We start from the raw sequence: 22123 nt of genomic DNA on the forward strand, positions 1-22123 counted from the left end.
ACCTGCTGGCTGGAATTCTGCAATTCCTTGATCTGAGCAATGGCTGAGGTGCTGCTGAGGCATCCTTGGGTTTCAATTCTGCAACCAACAAAACAGGCGTGCAAATTGTCCTTCAGATGCTGCAAAGTCTTTTTGTTTTCAATTTTTTTCTTTATTTATTTTTTATTTCTTTTGAATAATGTGTGACTCGATGGGAGGCAAACAGAGTGCAATGTACAGGAGCAAGAACACACTTTTAATTTGTACCTGCAGTTCCCAGGTTGCAGGACAGATTCCCGGGCGCCACCCTCTGTCCTGGAGCACCTCAGTCTGGCATTTATACTGACAAAATCACCTTGCAGCAGCCAAATCCTCTTGCATTCCTCAGTCAAGGAGAAGAGACTCAACCTCATATTTCCTCTTCCCCTGAACTTTTGATGATTTGGTGATCTTGGGCACAATCCTCCAAGGTGCTGAGTACCCCCATGGGCGTTTAACCAGGACAGCTGATGGTTTGTGATGCTTCCTATGACTGGGTGCTTCCTTGGTTAAATTTAAAATACAAAATACTTTTAAAACACTCTTTAAAAACATTTTTCTTGGCTTGGGAAAGATTTTTTTCCCTTTTTATAAAACCAGCAGCTGAAGAAGTATCTGTTAGCTGCTGGGATATGTGCTATAAACCTGGCTGTACACAATATTGCTGGGATGTACTTTTTGGCTATTAAAGGCTCATTAAAAAAATTAAAGTCCCCACAATTTACAATATTTTCCATTGAAATAGCATGTTAACACATTTCTTTAATCAGTGTGTAACTGTCAGGGGAAAGAACAATTCATCTAGTATATGCATACATTAGGAAAAAAAAATTATCAGATTTAATTTTATTTGTTTTATATTCAGGGCTTTTTTGAAGGAATTCCTGCAGGGAAATGGTTAATCTATTTTTAACTAAAGCTTACTTTTGTAATCTATCCAGTGCTTAGAGTTCTGTCATTGATCTATGATTTATGTGATTTAAACCACCTCTTGGCTGTAACATTGGTTTCTATCCAAGATGCTGAGCTGAATACTAATTACGAGATCAAATTTATGCTGTTGGGCTAAGCAGCTGAAGGAGCTTTCCATGCAGGACTCCCTTAAACCACGCCACCATTCAGCATTAGTGGAATATTTGGCGAGGGGGATGGGGGAAAAAAAGCTGGAAAAGGGGGAAAAAAATACAGCAAGAAAGCTGAAGTGTCCTTTGAAAGCTTTATTTTTAGTTCTCTTGAATGAGTGCACAGTGCTGGATGCAGAAATTCAGCGTGTGAATATGCACATGGGGCTGTTTTTCCAGCAGAATCTCACTAATTCCCCCTAACGACTGGGAAACCCACTGAGAAAAGCCAAATGGCACCAGAGAGCAAACAAATAAATATGATTGAGGAGATTTTATTCCAAGATGTATTTTATGCCTTTATTTTGACAAGTATCACGTTGTCAGAATGATTTATGGTATTTCAGAGCATACCAGTAAATGCACTGTAGGATGGGTCCTTACAGGAAGAAAGTCTGGGTAACAATAGCTTTGCTTTGCCTCTGCTCAAAGCATTTTTGCTGAGAAATCAGCCAAGAGCACCAATTTTATGGAAAACATAGGTTTCCTCCAGTAAGAATGAGTACCAATTCTATTCTCCTGCATCACCTTTGCAGAGGAGGTTGGGATGACAGCAATTTTCTTAGGGAGAAAAGGAGTCAAAACCTGCTCCAAGAGCTCAGAATCTATACCCCAGTCTGAATAAAAAAGAAAATTCCTATTGGAATTTCATTGGCTATAATGATTTTTGAGAGGAAACATGTTCCAATGTGCCATTTGACTTTCATCTCTGTTGGTGTAATGTTGAGGTCCTTCGTTTTGATGATGCTGTAATATTTTAGCTTGTTCAAGCATCTTGTATATTTTTGTTTGTTTGTTTATTTATTTACAGTGTCATTTTCCTGTTTCCCAATGCTTTGCCTTATATTTTGTTCCAGTTGGGCAACTGGAGCATTTTCAGCCTCCCACTGCACCTCGTTAAAATGGAACATTTCCATAAAACGCTTTCCCAAACTCAGTTTCTCCAGAATCATTTTAGGAACCTTTTCAGGGATCTTTTAAGAAATACTGAGGAAAATACTGGGATTTCTCACAGAATTCCAGGTTGTGACCATTTCTCCTGCCTTTTTAGCTGGGGAGGGGCGTGTTCTGGTTTGGGAAACGCTTTGGCCAGTGGATCAATGCATGGGGGGTGTCCGCAGGCACAGAGCAGGGGAAGGATTTGGATGCTCTGCGGTTCTCCCTGTGATATCCATGCTGCCACTGGTGAGGATGATTGCCTGGAGCCCTTTGGGGGCTGTGTCCCCTCCCCTGGCACAGGTTCCTGCAGCCAGCAGGTCTCCCCGCTCTGGCCGTAGGAGGCCCTTTGGTGGGGAATTCGTTTCCTTTTATCCTTATTCTTGCTCGCTTTAAAAACAGAACCCAAAGCAAATAAAAAACCAGAAACTGAAATAAAGCAAACAGAAAACCCTGAAGAAGTTCCTTCCAAGGGTAATTTTAGACTAATGACCTCTGGTTGTGTATCTACTGCTCATGATCTTCTTCATTTGTTATTTCTCCCATTTCTAATGTGGAGAAACTCATATTTCATTTAGATCCTTTTTGCTTTTCAAAATTATATTATTTATAATCCACTTGATGTCATACTTGATTTAATGTGCATTGTTATAAGCAATTTGCAATGTGGAAATAACCCACATTGTGCACATTTGGGGGAAAGCTTTCGAATATCCATATGCACACGTGGTGCTGAAGTGGGATGTGCTTGGGGACATTTTTATTAAGAGGTGCCACAGTTCATGACCCCATTTGTGTATTTTGTTGTCCTGTGACGCCATCCTTACCTGTGCTCTCTGTACCTACAGCAGAATCATCCTTAATCTTAACAGAATGAATTTCCTCACAGGCTTCAGTCTGCAAAAGGGACATTATTAAAAATCCTGGATGAGCCCAGGGACACTGGAGGACCCCCACGTTGTGGCTGTGATTGCAGTCAGGTCACTTTGGCAGCTGACTGGGACTGCTGGATGTGAGACATTCCCTCACTGCTTCTGCAGGGAAATAATTTGCACCCTCGGTGATGTTGTTGATCTTGAATGATCTGAGGTAAAACAACAGAAATGAGGATGGGCCTGGAGTTAATTGCTGTCGTGGTCTGAGGGACTTCAAAGGGATGATTTTACCAGAAGCCTCATTAAATGGGTTGGATATTTTGCTGTGCTGAACAGGTGGCTGGAGTGCTCCAAAGGGAAGTGTTTGAAGATGGGAAGCCCCTCTGGGATTCTCCGTGCCCGTGGAGCTGCCAGGGCAGGGAGCAGCTCCAGCAGAGACTCCCAACGTGGGCCAAGGGCTGGACATGTGTCAGGGGAGGCTTGAGGGAGCCACAGACCCAGGCCACCCCAGTGGGTCCGCATCCTGAGCAGGAGCTGTTTCTCTGGAGCCTTGGCTGGTGGGACTGATGCTGTGGAAGCCACACGGGAGCTGTGTGGCCTTGGGACAGTGGCTGTGCCCTTGGCCAGGACTCTGGGTGCCATGGCAGCCTTCCTTCCCTGTGCCCTCACCTACACCTGCCTCCTGTGCAGCCTTTACAGAGCAAAAACTCACTGAGGAGCAGAGAAATCCTCTATAAACCAGGATAAAGGAACATGCTAGAGGAAAGATATACAATATTCTACATATATATATATACACATGCACACTAAATAGTTGTTCTGTTTTCCTTTTCATTCTCTGCAGCAGAACCGTTAAATTCACAATTATGGGTTTGGCAGTGAACTGAGGGGATTTCAACTGAAATTGCAGGAACTAAAATTGTAGAGATGTAACACATCCCTGTGCTTACACCTGGGTATCTAAAATGTGATTTATGCCTGATAGATAAGCAGATATTTTTGTATATTTTCATATATATATCAATAGTACACAAGGGAATTTATTTTCTTAGTCACAGAGCCATAATAGATTGGTTTGGGTTGAAGGGGACATCAAAGATCATCCATGGGCAGGGACACCTCTCACTACCCCAGGCTGCTCTAACGCTATCCAACCTGGCCTTGGGCACTTCCAGGGCTCCAGGGTCAGCCACAGCTGCTCTGTGCCAGGTGATCATGCCAGGGGAAATCCAGATTTTCTCTGCTTCTATAGGGATGCTCCTTAATCCTAACATGCAAAATTGATGACGAAAAGGTTTGAGCCCAACTCAGGCTGCTGAACATTCAAGATGAATATTCCCACCACACAAATCAGTTTTTTGCCCTTGGGAATCCATTTTTCAGCAGCACCCAAAACCTGCTTTTCCTTAAGTTTAAATCCCAGCAAACAAAGAGCAGAGAAACCCAAACCACATCAGGCATTTGGGATGCCCTCCTTAAGGAAGTAGCAGCCCTGGAAGAGCTGAAGTGCCTTTAAAGCACTGCTGGGTTTTCATGGAAAATGATTACAAGTTCTGAGATAATTTATAAAAGAGCGTAGGAGCTCTGTAGTTTCTGCAAAGCAGTGGAAATTAATAAAACCCAAGGCTGGCTATTAGATAAACCCGAGCAGACAAAGTGTGTGTAACTACCCGTAGAGGGGCTGACATGATGAATGATGATGGATCCAAAGCCATCTGAAGTTTTTTAGGAATAATAGCAGCATAAAGTCATTTCTATAGGGTACCTAAACATGCCTGAAACAACACTATATTGAAGGTTGCATATTATGCTAAGACAAGTATTTATGGTTGGAAGATGTCTGGGTTGGGAATATCAGTTTTTGTAAACCTTTTCTCACTTCTTTAATCTTTGATTTAAAGACCTATCCAGAGATTAAAAAAAAAAAAAGCTGATTCCTAGAATTGTCCTGCAGAGATAGTAAATACCTTCTCAGCTCAGTGCCTGGTGCTACACAGCTGCTTTCCTTGTGGAGGAATGAATGTTTTCCTGGGGGAACAAAAGGGGAGAGGCACCTGAGTAGCAGGAAGGAGGGTGGGCAACAGCTCAGCTCATCTAAATCAAGCTAAACTCAACTAAACTCCTCCCTAGGACTGGGAAAGGAAAACCCTCCAGTGTGGTGCCAGTTGTGTCGAGTGAATTTTATATTAATGCAATTGTAAGTGTTGTTGAATTTGCTGTTTGGGGGGGTGTCTTTTTAAGTAAGTTCTTTTTTTTAATTTATGGTCACAGCACTTGTGGTTAAATGTGGCAGCTGAAAAAAAATAATGGGCACAAGTGTAGAGAATGGACAGAAATGTGTGTAAGCACCAGGGGCATGCAGTGGAGTTTTGGAAGTAAAATGCCCCTTCTGCAGACCTGCTGCCTTCCAGTTGTCTTTGTGCCTCTGAGTGTTGCTGTCCTGTTCAGATGAGCGAGAGCTTTTGATGACAGGTTTTTCTGAGAGCACAACAAACACAACCTGTGTTTGTCTCAGGTTTAGAAAGAGAGAAACTTTCATGCCAGGCACAGATTGATTTCTTAAATGTGAGGGTCTCCAGCTTTCCCCAACCTTTGCTAGCACACTGCAGCAATGTGTTCTGCAAGCATGTTGATTCCCTTAGGTCTGTAAGAGCCTTTGAGACAGAGCTAATTTTTTCAGCATTGACTGTGGAGATTTGTGACTTCAGATGTGAATGTCCCTTTCTCAACCCTGCTGCCAGTGACCCACTGCACTGCAAGTGTCTCACATCATAAAGTGCTTATTCACAGAGGGCTCTGACCAAGGCTATCTGGAGGGTGGGAGATGCTTTCCTGGCAATGGGATGTGAACATCGTGGGGCAGATCTTCAGCTGGGATAAAAAATCCTGCTCAGGCTCTGTGGCTCAAAGGACATCTGTTAATTCATGTGGAAAATTCGTGACCCCAGAGAGATCACAAAGTTCAGTGTCCTTGAGCAAGTACCACACTTTGCAGTCAAGATCAAAATGTCTTTCTCACTCGAATTCCCTTGAATTTTAATTTTTCTAAAAGTCCTTTAAGTTATTTTATACTGAAACCTACAGTATTATCCAAGATAACTTTGAGGAATGCTGTGTGTTCTCCCTTTCTCTTTCACTAAGTTATTGAATTTCCACACTGGTGGGAAGCCCTGAGAGCTCACTTGGCTCCTCTGCTCATGGGCTGTGCTCCTCCTGTGCAGAGGCTGAGCTCTGTGTGGCCATTACCCCAAAACAGCCATCCAGGACTTTATTTGGTTATCCTTGAAAGAGCCTCAATCTTTGGTTTCCAATTTAGTTACATCAAGTATTTGAGGAAAGTCTCTTAGCTGGAGGATTTTGGAGGGCAGATTTGGAGGATTTGGGGAGCTGGTTTGCCTGCCAGGGGTGTGCTCTGGGAACTTGTGTGTTTTGGTGGTGAATTGAGAGGTGGGATTGCCTTGTGCTGGAGCAAATCCCCTGAGCAGAGGATTTTCAGGCTCCTTGGCACTGGTGCAGGGCAGCCAAGCAGCCTCCAGGCCGTGCAGCTTTCCTCCTCTCCTTTGGAGAGCAGCAAGGCACTTGGAAAAATGAATCATCTCCTGGCACAAAATCTTTCCTCCCTTGCTGCAGGAGATTTTGTCCTCTTATTGGGGCACCAGACTGCTGATGTTGTGTTTGTTCAGCTCTCAAGGCATAGATCATTCGCCTTGAATTCAAACCAACAAACCCACGAGGGTGAGGTGTGGAGGGCAGCATTAACCTGGGGACAGGAGGGACCATCAACATCACTTTTGCTATTGCCCCAAAATGTCTGTGTTCAGCCAGGGAATGAGCCTTTCGTCCATCATTCAGATGTGTCAGAGGACCTTTATCTTCCTTTTTGATCCCTGGTCTGTGCTGGAGCTGATGACAGGCCTGGAGTGCAGTCCCATGAGGCTCCCCCCTCACTAACACTTGGGTTTCTTCCCCCTCAATCCAGCCCCCAGGACAGAGAGCAGCATTTCACAGCCCTGCCTGGTTTCATGGAGTCTGTTACTTCTGTGGGATTCTTTCTTCCTTTATTTCTTTATTTTCAATGTGTTGCACAAATTCACACAAACATCTCAGAGGCCTCACCCCCTTCCCATCAGCTCCTCACCATGGCTTCTACTGGAAGTCAGGCAAAGTCATCTTTACTCCTGTGAATTTTATCAACTTAAAATACAAACAATTAAAAAGAAGTGGTTTCAGGCAGCAAGGCGGCCCTTGAGTGCCTCAGTCAAGTGTTGCATTTATACGCTGAACTTTTAATTATTTTTTTTACCTTATTCTCTTGCACTTGTTGCTTTATGTGAGTCCATGGAGCAGATGAAATAATAATATTGGGAGGGAATGTGCTGTTGGTGTCAAGTGGGTGGAGGTTTAGTGTTTCTCTGCCCATCCCTTCCAGTCTTTCTGGTTAATAATGACTTGCCTTGTTACATAAAGTAACTGCAGACCTAGAAAATGGCAGGAAAGCTTAAGTTTGAAAATCTGAGTACTCAGGGTGGGAGAAAACTTTGCTCTGGAGAGGGTCTGTCACCTCTCCTTTGACTTACAAAGTGTTTCTCTACAGAGGTCGGTGTTGGGAAGGTGCTGGGAGCATGGCTCTGTCCTGAGCAGCATAAATCCATAAAATACAACCCCTGTAGTTATTTGAGAGCCATTGTGTCATTAACAGATGGACTTGATGGTCTTAGGGGCCTTTTCCAACCTAATTGGACCTGTGATTAGCAGGACCCTTAGAGCCAAGTTTCAGCTGTAGGCACGCAATATTCCTGTTCCCACAGGTGGCCCCAGAGCAGGTGACCACCACGACAATGTTCTCCAGACCTTCCTCCTTTTCCCAGCAAGAAGCTTTTTCTCCAAGCTGATGCCAACCCTGCTGTCTCTGCCCGCTCACTTTGTGTGCTGCATTTCCTAATTTGTGCTATTTTGACCTTCTCCAGCAGAAGGTGTGGTAGCCCTTCAGTGCAGGGCTGTGAAAGGTCCCTCAGATCCTCCTCCCTCAGCCACTGAGTGCCCTGCATGAAATGCTTCCTTTCCTGTTGTCTAAAAACCGGGATTGCTTTGCTCTGTGCTGCTACATCCCCTGGCCAGCCAGCAGGCTCTTCTGGAGGCTCCTTGGATTCCATTAACATTTTGTTAATGAAATAGTGCTTTGTCAAAGAGTCTTGAAAACTTAAAAGGGTATTTAAGCTTCTTCCGTGAGTCAATACCATGTAATGTCAACATTACCACGAAGGGATAATTCAGAGATGTCACACAAAACTTGTGTTATGCCATTTGCAGTCTGGCAAAACAGCTCAGCATTTATGTTGTTTAATCCATCTTCAGAAATCTTTTGTTCTGAAAAAGTTGGAGATCAATCTTGTCAGTATTTAGTGACACAAAGCTGATGTAAGTCACTGTGCTCCTATTGACTCCATCTGAGTTGTAATGATTTACCCCAGGCTCGAATTAAGCCCAAATTAGGCACATGAAAAACTCAATACCAAACTTTTAAGGAAGATGGAACTGAATGGCACAGATCTTGGAAATGGGAATGTGGATGGAAGTAGACTGGAGGAAACAGCTTGCAATGACCTGGGACAGACACCATCTGAAGAGACTTAAGGAAAAATAATCTTTTCTAAGGCCTTGCCTTGATGAAATAATGGAGTTTCCTGGCTAGAAGGGAAGAGGAAATACACAACTGGAGTTCAGATCTGAGCACTGGCAGTGAGATTGGGGCCATAGGGACTGAATTCCACACTGCACGTGCTGCAGTGTCCTGGCCTTGTCACTGTCACAGCCATTCTGGTCAAGGTACATGAAACCTTTTTTCCCTTTCTCCTCCCTTTCTTTTTTTAGCAATTCTCTAATCATACCCACCGCAGAAGGAAGCTGTTTCATCCTCCTGGACACTGCAGCGATGCTGTTTGTTTTACCTTTGTACTTTTTAATCCTTTTCCATTAAAGCTCTCTGTAATTGATGTATTTGAATGTAGTGAGCAGTGGCCTCAGCTTGCTTTGAAGAAAATAGACTGCCTTACTTCATCCTTGGCTGAATCCAAAGTGCTTTCCTGTGATTATTTCTTGGCTGTGTTGAATCTATTTCCCTTTCAGACTCCACAGATAGATGGGGTCAACTCCACAATGTCCGAAGGGATGTGAAGTTCTTTAAAAATTATTCACATATTTTGGTGGCAAAGGTTTAGTGCCTCATTCACATGCAGGATTTTTGTTTCCAACCAGGCATTGTGGAAGCAGGCAGCATCCCAGACCTGTGCAGGAACTCAGCAGGACAAGAACAAGTCGGGGGAAAATATTCCCAGTGTTGTGTTGCTCCTGGTGGCTCAGGTATGCTGAGGTAATTTGCAGGTTCTTTGGGAGGAAGGGAGAGTTTCTGGCTCGATTGCACACAGCAGGAAGAAAAATAGCGTGAGGCTCTTCATTTGTACTTATTTTTGCTGTTTTACAACCTGGGAAACATTCAGGGCATAAATCAATTGGTCTTTCAGCAGAGGGACACAGAGGACTTGCAGCCTCCTTGCTCCAGGTGAGGTCAGTGCAAGAGCAATGGGAGTGGGGATAAAACATGGACCAAAGGGAACACGGTGCCAAAGCAGGGTAGGAGACCCTCTGAGGGCAGGTTTGAGCACACAGGGTGTTCCTTACAGTGTGAAAGGGCCTCAAAAGCTCCAGCTCTTCTGGAGAGACGCCTTGTACAAACTGGGCTGTACCTGGGTGTGTGCAGCACTAGAATAATTTGACAATTAAATTAACTTTTAAATTAAATTAAAATTCTGATCCCAGAATCAGATTCTTTAAAGGAATAATGCCTTTGCTAAGTAGGAAAATGTGAAGAAACCCCACAAATGTTATGTGAGAAGCAGAATCAGACATAAAGTTTATGATCCATCTTGGCCTGCTGTTATAACCCAAACGTGGAGGGAGCACAGTGAACCTGAAACACCACAGTCAGCACTGCAGCAAAATCAAGCATGGCAATGGAGGGGATGTTTAAATTGAGGTTAAAAGAAAAAAAAACAAAAAAAAAAACAACAACCCAGGGACTACTAATAAAAAAGGAAAACTTGATGTGGGGAGTAATGCAAGTGTATCTGTGAAGTGCCATTCAGGCACAGGCTGTCACAAAGGCTTTGCAGCTTTTAATAAAAATACAGTGTGAATAAGAGGAGGCTGAGAAAGCAGTGCAGGATGATGTGCATTTTAACATAGTATTTAAAAAAAAGAGGGAAAAAGTCCTGAAGAACTGTTTCAGGTGGGAGAAACTGTGCAGAGGTGGGATTCATGGCTGTGCTGTGGATGTTGGAAGAGGAGGGATGTGGCCACATCAGGTGTGTGATGGCAGCAGGGAGAGAGACCCTGCTAGCTCAGGACAGTGGTTATCAATGCCAGAGATGGCACTGCCCTCTCCCAGTGGCAAATAGGATATTCCCTTGTGGATGCAGAGCTGCTACATCTCATAAAATCAGGTGTTACAGTGATTTAATAGAAATTGTTTTTAAAAATACCAAGTGCCTGATACAAAGACTCTGCAGATAATCCATGAAACCATTATGCTTCTCTTTCTCTTAACCCTTTTCTAATTTTTCTTACTCTCATCAATGATATTAAACATCTCTACCTGAACCCCTTGTCTCAATTCTTCCTGTATAAATTTCAGACAACAATATTTTCTTCTGTACTTTTCTGAAAATGGTAAATTCTGGGGCAAGCAGCTCTGAATTATTCTGTGTTTGAGCAGTGCCCATCCAAGCAGAGCCCTTATGTTATCCAGGGGCTTCCAGCTCTGACCATGGTAATTTCTGAACCAAGCAAAATATTCCCTCTCTATTGCATTAAATGGGGTAATTGAAAGGAATCAGTGTTTTTGCTACTCCATACTGTCCTGAACAAGTGTTTATTGTAGTTTCCTTGTTTCAGGCAGTTTGAACAGGGGCCTGTGGTGGTCCAGCTCGTTGGAAACTTTTGTGCAGAAACCAGGAGGATGCTACAGCTGGAGCTAATCCCTGAGTAAGTTTTCTGAGGCCATTATGTCTCCCAGAGTTTGGAGGTTTTCTCTAAAGGAGATATTGCTCTGTGTGTGAGGCAGAGAGAAAGAGCATCGCCTCGAGGCTTTCAGTTATCACACTGCCTAAATAGCCCTTATTTTTAGTCAGAGTCTTCTGAATATGAGATCCCACTACAGGTAGGTGAAGTGACCTCTTTGGGTTTGAATCTGCTCCTCTCTGGCGGATGCAAAGCTGCAGCTTTGAACAGGAGCCCCCTCCTGCTCTGTGCAAAGCTCTTTGAATTGCCCCTGATAGGTTCTGAGGCTCCCCGGGTGCGTGCCAGGCACTTTGAAGATGAATGCCCAGAACGAGGGAAACATGAAACAAAACTCAACTCCCTTATGTCAGAGTGAGCAGCAGATTCCTCAAAGACCTGCAGCACAATGGTGCTCTTTGCTGGGTGAGAGGAAATGGGCTGTGGTTCACCAGCTTGTCAGAGCAGAATTGCAGAGCGGGGCTGTGCTTTGGGTGGTAGAGCAGCAAAGGGAAGGGTTTGGGGGGCTCCACAATATTCAAGTCTGGCAGAACTTGTTTCAAGTTGGCTTTGTTGGGTCTCTCTTGGTGAAGGGAAATTTATTCTTGTTAATTTTGATTCTTCCAGAAGTTTGCTGTGTGTTCAAGGCGACAGATGTGCCACCTCTTCTTGAGGGGGAATATTTTTCTTTGTCTCCATGAAAATCCTCACCCCTGCTCCTAAAACTCTCTGTATCCACCATCATTTTTTGGTGCATTTTGGTGGTGACCACCCACAGTCCTGGGAGCTGAAGGGCCCTTGGGGGAGTGGAACAGCTGTAGGAACATTTTTGTTATTTGTCTTATTCCAAATATTTCTGTGACAATTGACATGAAAATATCCATTACTGTCTTTTTTAAACCTGATGGATCAGTTCTTCTGGCCCTAGTGTGTGATCCAAAAATTTTCATTAGCATCAGATGGATGAACCCATTTCTTTGAGAGGTTAATGGGCTTGTAATGCAAAAAAATTGAACTGATACCTCAGGAGAGACTGGGTGTGGGAGCAGAAGGGAAGGGAACAGGAAAACAGATTAAAAAACACCAAGAGAGATTTGTTAATAGTGGTTGGAGATATTCTTCTCACCTGTCCTGGGTGACTGTTCAAATGCAGATGTGTGAACTCCTGTAAAGCAAATGAGGAAAAGCAGAACCCTTCGGGCCATAATTCTTTTCCATATGTGATAGATCCCTCTTCCTTCCAATCAATTAATTGCATCCTAAAAACATCTATTTCTCACCATTGACTTTAAAGGGATTTTAGATGAGTGGCTCAGATATAGCTGTCTACACAGTAAGTGATTAAAGTTGGGTTAGATGAGCTGGCAGACTACACCGGGGTTTTTTTCTTCCTTCATGCCAACCCTAAATCAAAAGGCATCTCATCAGAGTATTATAAAATACAGCCTTCAGAGGGAGACTCTTCTACTTCCATATTCTGGCATCTGAAGGGAGGAGGGAGACTCCCATCAATTTAGAGAGAGGTAAAGATTTCATCTCCCTCTAGAAATCATGGCCATAATGGGAAATTCAGACATTTATGAGATTTGCTTAGCCAAGGCAGAGCTGAGCCTGTGGATGCTTCTGTTTGTAGTGTTGCAGCAAAAGCAGAATAAGAGACTATTTTTAGGGGTTGTTTTCATTCTTTTTTGCCCCTCTTTGATTAGGTTAAAGCCCATCTTATACCTGGGGAGGGGCAGACACAGTCTGTGTCCCTCACAAAGTAAAACCCTGTATGAGCCCTCTCCCTGTGACTGCAAAATGGGGATAAACTGGGAAATAGGGTTGATTGCAGGTGTTTATTAATGGGGACACTCCCAAAGAAGCATTTACCAATTCACCAGAGAGGAATTCTCACCAAAACCTCTTGCAAGTTGTGCCTGGTTTATGTTTCAATTTTAAAACCAGGTAAGGTTGTAAGAGAGATGAGCAAGTTACTGGCAATTGGTGAATATTTCCCTTGGATTTCAAAAGTTGGCAAACCTTGAATATTCTATAAATACCTTTTATATACCATAAATATCCGTATATTTTAAAGCAATGTGAATTCCAAGGACAAGAGAAAGCAGAGCAAGAACTGACTTAGTTTTAAATCAGAAAGAGACAGGCATTTGTTTCCTCTAAATGTTAATTCTTCAACATAATGGGTAAAGTATCAAATTATTATTTAAACCCACAAATAAAGTGCAAGTCCCTTTTCCCATCTCTAAGTAATGTTCTCCTGCCAAAGGACAGGCATGGCTGTATTTTTTCCTAATGGAATCTGCATAGCTTTGCCCTGATAGTCCACTGCTGAATATTGATGGTGCAATAATTGGCTCTTTATTGGTATATTGTGTTTTCTTGGAGATTTTTCGACTTCCTGCAGTAAATCCTTTCTGAATTTTGCTCCTTTTATGGTTTGGTGTTTACAAAAGTTGGTAATTCTGGTGGAACAGCAGGATTGTGTATAAGACTCGGGATTTTGATTTGTTGTATGCCATGAATTGTTAGCTGGTATCTCTCCTTTTATCTTTTTTAGTAGAAATATCTCAGTTGTTGCTGTCTATATTTAGCAGGAGAACTCAATCTCTCTCCTCTATCTGTTTTCTCCTATTTGTCCCTGGCTTGAAGGGTTGGTGGCACTCAGTGGTGGATAAATGCAAGGAAATCTAATAATGCCTTTCTAATATACCCATTTATCTGCTATCATATTTTATTTTAACTCTTCATGCAACTGTGTAATCATTGCTCCATTGCTATAATTGGATTTCAAAGTATATTTGTGCTATTTAATTACATCTATAGCTTCTCTATAAGTGCATCCAGAGTAATTAGTAATCTTCTACTTTTTAGTGGAATTATATTTTATATCAACTGTGCTCATTTTTCTCTTCAAATTCTTCAACACATTTGCACCAGTTTTGCTTTTTACACTGGAATTTCTGGCATAAATAATCATTAAGGGTTTTTTTTTCCCTCCCCACTGTGAATGTGAACAGAGTCTAATCCAGCTTTCACTGGAGTCAATGGTAATCTTTTCATTTCCTTCAGTGAAAACTGGATCAAGTTAATAGATTGCAAATTGCATTCAAGGCAAAGTCACATCTTATCATAGAAATAGTTGTGTAGCAGCTCCTGGGGTTTTGATGAAAGGTGCAAAATTGATTGTTTCCATTTTTTCTTACGGGGTTTTTGTATAGATTCTCTTATCCAACTTTATTAATTTTTTAGCCCATAAGTTACAGCATTGCAATAACATTTAAAAGATTCATTTTAACTTGCTTTTCATGACAAATTACAAACCTTTCCATTTGAAGATTTTTGTGAGTGGCTCTAGAACTTTGCTTTCCAGACCCCAAGTTTATCTGTTCATCTCCATTATGATGTTTGAGAATGGGCATTTTTAAGTTTTAAAAATATTTTGTCTTAATTTTTGATTGCAAACCAAATATTTGACGCTTTTTTTTTTGCCATTTCTCTTGTTTCACTTCAGAGCTGTGTCAGTTCATGGACAGATTTAGTCCTCTTCCTGATGAATATGAAAACCTGCAAGCACTTCCCTCTAAAACTGTAATTCCAGCAAATTACATTCCCAAGTAGGCAGAAATTTATAACGTTCACTTTTTCCAACATGTCAATTTTGCCACTGTGGGATGGTAACTATATGTACCAAGTAAAATCTTGATTTTTAAAAAGAAAAAATTATTGCAACTGGCTCGTTAAGGAGTTATTTTTCTCTTCTGCACTGCTCCCACTCTGTTGATTAGAGGTTTGTTGCTTTGGTAATGTGCTTCTCCTCCAGGCTGTTAATGATTACAGACACCTCTCTAACCTGTGATTTTGGGGGAAGGTTATTGACAAGGTGAGATGACAACAATTGTAGTTGTTTCTATGGCTTAGAAATGTCCTTCATCTCTGCTGGCCCCGTGTCAGGGCTCGGGATTTAGAGTGAAAGTGGAGCTGATGCCCAGGATTAGAGATTCTTTCTTGTGCTATTTATTCCCAAATCGTGCCAGTTCATGAGGTTAGAAAGAGCACTGTGAAAGATGATAAATTGTTATTTAATTCTTAATGAAACATCAATGCAAATGGTGCCTATTCCATCCCCAGCAGAAGGTGACTTTGGTGGGTTGAGGATGGAGCCCCTTGGATCTCCAAGGAGAGATGCTCATCCTGGTGGGATTTTAGAGCCTCAGGAACCTTTGTGAGCTGGAGCATCTTCAGCTTCAGAAGGCAGGATGAAAATTACCTGTTCACCCAGCCTTTTGTTTGAAAAGAGAGACACTGAACCACTTGTACTGGAGATTTTGTTATATTTCCAGCATAGGGAAATTGTTTATGAGCTTCAAATGGAAAAAAAGCCCTTAACTATGATAATAGTTATAATTATAACTATAATAGTTATAACTACATCATAGTTATATAGTTACTATATAACAGAAATTAATAGTAATTTCATTACTAATCATTTGAATGGAGCAGCATGAGCACTCATGCACCTGAAATTCAAACTTTGAATCCTGCAGGTATTTCCATGTGAGAGGTGCCTCTCCACTAATGGGAGCCACATTCCCACATCACAGGACACTCCTCATCAGAGGCTGGATTTTTCCAGTGGATGCCTTTGAGCACTTTGCACTGAAATTTTGTCAAAGAATGGCTGGTGTTTTGCCACTTTAAAACCATGGAAACATCACAATGTTCTTTTAGAAATGACTCCAGGAATTAATTGCAAATGACTTATTAATGAAACAAATATTCAGCTGTCACTGGAACCAAACTCCACGAGATGCTTAATGATTATTTTTTGAGAAAACACTTTTGTGTTTGTTTGATCTGCCTCGTGTTAACAGCAGTAGGAAAGGAGGGAAGCATTTGGTGTCGGAGTGGAAACTTGAAACTGGCAAAATGGAGAGGAAAAACATCAGCCAATGACTGGGAAATAGGTGAGAAGCCCAAAGAAAGGGCAGATCCCTAACAATTATGTTGGCAAGCTGCTCCCCCAGGCAGGCCTGGTTGGGTAATAAGGGTTAGATCTGGGGGCAAACAGGGGAATCTGGAAGGGAAGGTTTTCACAGTAACATTAATTTCATCACATTCTGTGTCTGGAAAATGAGCATGAAAGGATTTGCCTCGTATGGGGTGGGTAAATGTTTGCAAACTGCAGAGAGACTCTCAAATGAATGTGAAATATCAGCTGTAGCTCTGCAAATGACAATAAAAATAAATGTTGCTAATTAGGGAATGTGCATTGCTCTTGGCTGTGGCGCTGGTCTGGGATGCACCCCCGAACTTCCCTGCCCAGCACTGTGTGCATGGACCTTCCCCAGTGCCCACGGGCCACCCAAGGGGCATTCTCCCACAGGCAGCTGGCTGAAGCCATGCATTTTTCCAGGACTTCTCCTTTGCAAGGGCCAGCTATAAATAGGTAATCAAGCTTCTCCACGGCTGCTGTTTACAAGAGCAGGAACACGGGGCAGGACACGAGCGCGGCGGATCCGCCCGCCTCGGGAACACATCTCAGGTGTCCTTCTGCTGGTGCTGCTAAATTATTTACCACTCAGCAAGCCTGTGCCTGCGTGAGATATTGGAAGGAGGGAATCTGAGGTGAAACCCCATCCGTTTACCCAGAGCTGACACTGGAATATTCATTATCACATTAAATCCAACCACAGTGAAAATGAAGGCTTCCGTTGATTATGTGCTTGCATAAAAGGCTTCTTTGGTGGCAGGCCCGTGTGCCAGGGATCTGAATATAAAATCAAGTAAGTGGAAACCAGTTTTTTTATGGTAAATTTGCCTTCTTGGAAGTTATGAGAGTTGGCAGGTTTAAATTATGTTTTAAACCTGCGGTGGATTATGTGATTTTTCTAACTGGCCGCAAGCAATACGAGATGAGCACACGCCACCCCAATCCCAGCCACAGGCCTGAGCCAGGATTTCCAATGCAAATAGAAAAGAAATGCAGATTTTATATGCAGGGAATGGTGCATATTTATTTCAGTGCAGTGTTGGTTTGGCAGGGTTGGTGGGGAGGTCTCCTCTTCCCAAGTGCTGGATCTGCACTCACCTGCCTTTCCCTGTCCCTCTTCATCCCAAGTTTGTGCTGGAGCACAGCTCAGAGAGGATTGAAAGAGCCCATTGGATTTATGGATGTGGAAAAGTACAGGAAAATATGTAGATTGGCCAAAAAAAGGCATGAGGTTTTTATCCATCCATCCATCCATCCATCCATCCATCCATCCATCCATCCATCCATCCATCCATCCATCCATCCATCCATCCATCCATCGCTTGCTCCTTCCCTGTCTTCCCCTTCCACCAGGGATCCTTTGAGTTAAAGGCTCAATTAAATCTTCTCTGAGAGGCAGAAGAAAATGTAGAGATGCTGAGAGGAAGCAGCACCACGTGGTGAAAGGCCACCTCTGGAGCAGGATGTCCCACTGGAGGAGGAGGGCTGGAGGCTCTGGGTCACTCAGGGCTGTAAATGAGCTCCCAGGAAAACTGGCACAGTGAGGGCTGGGTTTGGTGGTCGTGGGCATGTACAGGGATGTGAGAACAAAACCTATTTGTGTTGGTGCTGAGAACGAGGATTCACCCACCATTAGTAATTTATTGAAAGGCGTGACTGATTGCATCAGCACAAATAATTTAAACATAGATTTTAAAAAAATCAGTGTTCTCCATCCCATAATACTTACAAAAGACTTTCTAATTTGGCAAGCAACAGGTAAGAAACAGAATGATCAGAAACCAGATTTGCCTGGTGAAAGATGGAGATGGACAAATCTTGATTTGGAGCATGATTGAAGTGAAGCCATCATCGTCCAAAAAATCATGGGCTTTTTTTCTGGGAATGCCAGAGATACTTTGTGGCACATTCTTCCCTTTCTGCCTCCTGTTTTCATCTCTAATTGGAAATGTATTTTGTGAGAGGGAATAAAACAAACATCCAGTAGATACAAAAGCAGCAAGGACCTTCAGCTTTGGCTAATCCCTGTAGACAGCACAGAGAGAAACAAAATGTTCTGTAGCTATAACTGAGAGGCAAAAAAAAAAAAAAAAAAGAAATATATGTTTAATAAACATTTAAAGGAAGAATTACATGTGCCACAAATCCCCCTTTATATTGCGCTTAAAATCTCCTTACCTGCCCTTTAGTTTTCATGGTTTTCCTTATCTTCAGTGTCACGTAATCATATTTCAACAGGATTTGCTTCCTCGCTGCCCATCTGCTCTTCCTTTCTAGTGCAGCATTAATGCCACAACACCATCCCAGTAGCTCCCTTCTATGCCACTTTGATGTCAGACACCCAGGGATTCAGGATTTTTTCATTCAGGTTCAGACAGAAAAGTAAAATACCTGGTTTGGAGGAGTGACAGATCCTGATTTCAAATGGAAATGTCCAGAGCAGGGTGGGGGATGAAGGGACAGCGAACAAAACTTGGACTCCTGTGGATGGGGAATGCTGGGATCCAATGGTGGTCTGTCCTGCTGCTCCATGGAGAGCTTCTCTTGGCCCTGGGGAGATGCAGGTACTGCTGTGCTTCAAGTCTGGGCTAAAGAAGGGTCATCCTCTGAGGATATTCACAAAATTAATTAATTAGGGCAAGGCTGGCTTCACCCCTGGTCTCCCACCTGGCTTGTGTGGGCTGCACAGCTTGATCTGTGTTTGCTGAGTTAGAGACATCATTTGGAGAGTCTTCATGTGGTTTATTAATCCTAAAAGCATTGAATTGATAATCTCTGTATTTATACCTTTCTTATTTTCAGAGTTAAGGAAGACTTCATGTATTGTGTCTCACCAGTTTAGGAGCAGAATGGTGTGGGAAGGGATCCTGGAAAGGGGAGAATGGTTTTCTTTTGTTGACAGGAGCTCTCCCAAAAAAAGTTATGTGCTGCTTTTTGCACTGAAAAATGTGAAAAAATTATAGAAATCCATTCTAATTCCCCATGTAATTGTAAATTAGTTCTTAGGTCATTGATGGGAACAGGTCTGTGGTACATCTGGGGATATAATTCTCTCTCACACCACTACCTTTGCTGGACATTAAGCTCTTACAATAATTCACAAAAACCCCTTTTTAAAGCTATCTGATGCCTGCAGTGATCAATACTTGAACCTCTATTCTTGAGACATTTTTTAAATTAAATATAAATTTGGGGGATTTTTCTTATAAGAAAGTTAATCCAAAATGCACCTAATCCAAATTCTGAGGTGTTGGTGCCAGCAGAAGTCACTCTTGATATTTCCAATTAATATTTGCCTCAGATCTCAGGAGGCAGAGCAGGGCTTGGGTGGCTGCAGGATTCCAGAAATTCCTCTGTCTCTGAGTGGGGATCAGGCACAAATTCTGCTCATTCATGCTCGGTGCTGTAAAGACAAAATACACCAGAATTTGGGTGTGCTAAAGCAGCGCCAGAGGCTCTGCCCTTGCCCTGCTGGAACACAGCTCTGGACTGGCTCCTTGCTCACTCTGGGGTTGCCTGGGCTGGTTTTGGTGGGAACAAACCAAAATGAGATGAGGCCACCCCAGTCCCACCAAGGAAAGGTGCTCAGGAGGCGACAGGGGACAGAGGGACACCTGGGACAGACCTTAAGGACAAGGTTAGCAAGGACAGAGGGACACCTGGGACAGACCTTAAGGACAAGGTTAGCAAGAAATGGTGGCTTGGAGGAAGACGAAGGTGCTCTTCTTCAGGACACGGAGGTGACAGTGAGAGGGAAGAAGGCAGAAGCAGGTGAGGAAGCTGAAGCAGAGGTTGAAACCCTGAACAATGAGAGGAAGGGGTTTGTTCCACTCTGGTTTGGTCAATGAACATGGGGTGAAGGCAAGCACAGGTTGATTATCTGGTGGAAGAGGTTTGAAACGTGGGGCAGATGTTCGAGGCAGAGGAGAAACCATCACAAGGCTGGTCATGGGACTGGCACAAATGAAAGGGTTAAAAAAGGAAGGGTGGCTTTAGCAGTGGAAACAGGAATTAGCAAGAAAATGGAAAACTAAAACCACTCTGAGCTACATGGAAAGCATTGTTTATTGTTATTATTAATTATTGTTATTATCATTATCACTATTATTATATTAACTACAGACTGACTTGAATTTTACAAACAGCTTCGGTCAGAAAAGAAGAAAACAAGTTTTAAATGTTGACTTTTAATTCTACCCTGTTTATTAAGGACCATTAGTTCTGATTTGCTAATATCTTGTAAGTAAACAGAGAGGGAAAATTCAGTGGGATAGAGATGATAAAGATGATGAACCACTGAAATTTGGTTCCACACTGGGCACATAAGGGAGAAAAGAATGCAAATTAATGCATTACCAAAAGAGAAACACTACAAGAAGTAATAATAACGGTTCTCTATTATTTATGGTGGATTTTAGAAGAGAGAGAGTTCATGTTTATCCCGGAGCAGGCACTGAAGGAAGAGAAAAACCCTTTAACCAAGCAGAAATTTCAGTTGTGAGCTGTTAAAGGAAGTCGAGCTGAATATTGAAGAAAATTCAAGAAGATAAAAATGACTCCAATTTGGTAGTTCTTCACTGGTTCTGCAGTTTGGCAGCTGTCAACATCTCAAAATATCATCTCACCCAAACTGTTGAAAGAAAGAAACCCTTTGATTTTTCCCTTGAGACTCCCAAGCTGAAAATGGACTCTTTGTAGTCTCAGTCTCATTTCAGACAGTTTTTTTTTTAAAAACATTCTTGCTGGCAGAAACAACTAATTCATAAATAGACTCTCTGTTAATTAAATAAGTTTTATCATTTTAACTTGCCTTTTAAAATGAAAAAGAAAGTAAATCTCTAACATTTCTTGCTTTATTATGAATCTTAAGGGACTAAGCATCACATTTCTTGCATCATTAATAATGCAAATTAGTTTTTGTTTGCATCTCCTATAAGTTTATAGTTAGAAGTAAATATTTAATGCACAGATCTGGGAAATCAAATCATGGCTAGTGGAAATTTCCCCTTAGAGTTATTGAAAGGTAATGTAAGAAAGATGGGAGGCACTGTGGTCTCTGTTTATTTAACCTTTCTTGCTCTTGCTTTCCTTTCAGTAGAACTCTTTGTGACTTGTCATTAAACACTTCTCTATTCCTGCAGTATCTGTTTTTATTATCTTTACAGTAGCCACAGAATTCAGCTTTTAATACCATTTAAAGGGGAGGTGAAACACATCCGTAGCCTACTTAGGGCTATAAGGATTGTAGTTTTGATCCTGATTATTGGCAAGAAAACCAGGTGATTATTTATAATAATATCTAAAAACTTGTTGACTTTATAGTAGTTTTTCTCTGTTTGCTTAATGAAGCAATGGCTAAATCAGATTAAACTTTGTCCAGGGCCTCTACATCGTGCACAGAAATGCCTTGGGAGGGTAAAAAACTCTGAGCTGTTTATTTGTTAGCACAGGGCAGACTGAATTTAGTGAATATATCCCATATTGGGCTTTCTCACCCGTTTTTTACACGTATTCTTGCAAATATTGTACCACCCTCTGTATGAAATGTCTGTAGGAATGAGATTATTGCAGACAAATTACAGCTGTTTCCCCACCACATCTGGGCTTTCTGCAGTGACTCTTCTCGTGTGTGTGGTGGATAACAAAAAATAATAAGTATCCTGTTATTTTGGGCGTGAAATCTGATAGTGAAAAACACACCAGGGAGAACTCTTTGGTGATAAAAATTTAAATAGACCCATTTATCAATATGACAGAGATTTGACCTGAAAGTTAAAGTGTTTGGAAGTTAAGTGGGGCTGTGTAAAGAAAGTTGAGGCTGCGCTACAGATAGACCGTGGGGTTTGTAAGTTATTAAATCAAAATAAAAGGTATTGACAAAACAATAAATTGCCTGGATCACCCCATCTAATAGGTTCTGGGAGCACTAAATACATTCTCCACGCTAAAGATGTGTGAAGCTTTTCCCTTTCTCATACTTTTGTTCTTCTCCTTGAAAACATGCGCACCGTGGTTGGTTTTATAACAGACTTGGCACCAAATTGGGCCTGGGGATGCTTTGCCAGGGAGCTGGCTCGGAGCAGTGGTGGGGAGCAGAGCAGGGGCATTGCTCTGCTACCAACAGAATT

The 22123-nt window shown here is 42.2% G+C and overlaps 1 protein-coding gene across 6 annotated transcripts in view; it reads left to right on the forward strand.

The window, feature by feature from the left end:
- LOC115948130 overlaps positions 1-22123 on the forward strand; it is a 69294-nt gene that overhangs the window by 39312 nt on the left and 7859 nt on the right. For 4 of the 6 annotated variants that reach the window (XR_004081975.1, XM_031058849.1, XM_031058848.1 and 1 more), the window contains exons 3-4: positions 9206-9310; positions 10901-10990. Coding sequence is in view for 4 of the 6 variants with exons in the window: in XM_031058849.1 (XP_030914709.1) it covers positions 9206-9310; positions 10901-10990 (195 nt within the window). In the remaining 2 variants the exon portion in view is untranslated. Of the gene's footprint in view, positions 1-9205; positions 9311-10900; positions 11548-22123 lie in introns of those variants that run through there. The other 2 variants (XR_004081976.1, XM_031058850.1) reach the window with 2 other exon arrangements.

Source organism: Geospiza fortis, unplaced genomic scaffold (genome assembly GCF_000277835.1).
Source record: "Geospiza fortis unplaced genomic scaffold, GeoFor_1.0 scaffold29, whole genome shotgun sequence".
Lineage (NCBI taxonomy): Eukaryota > Metazoa > Chordata > Aves > Passeriformes > Thraupidae > Geospiza > Geospiza fortis.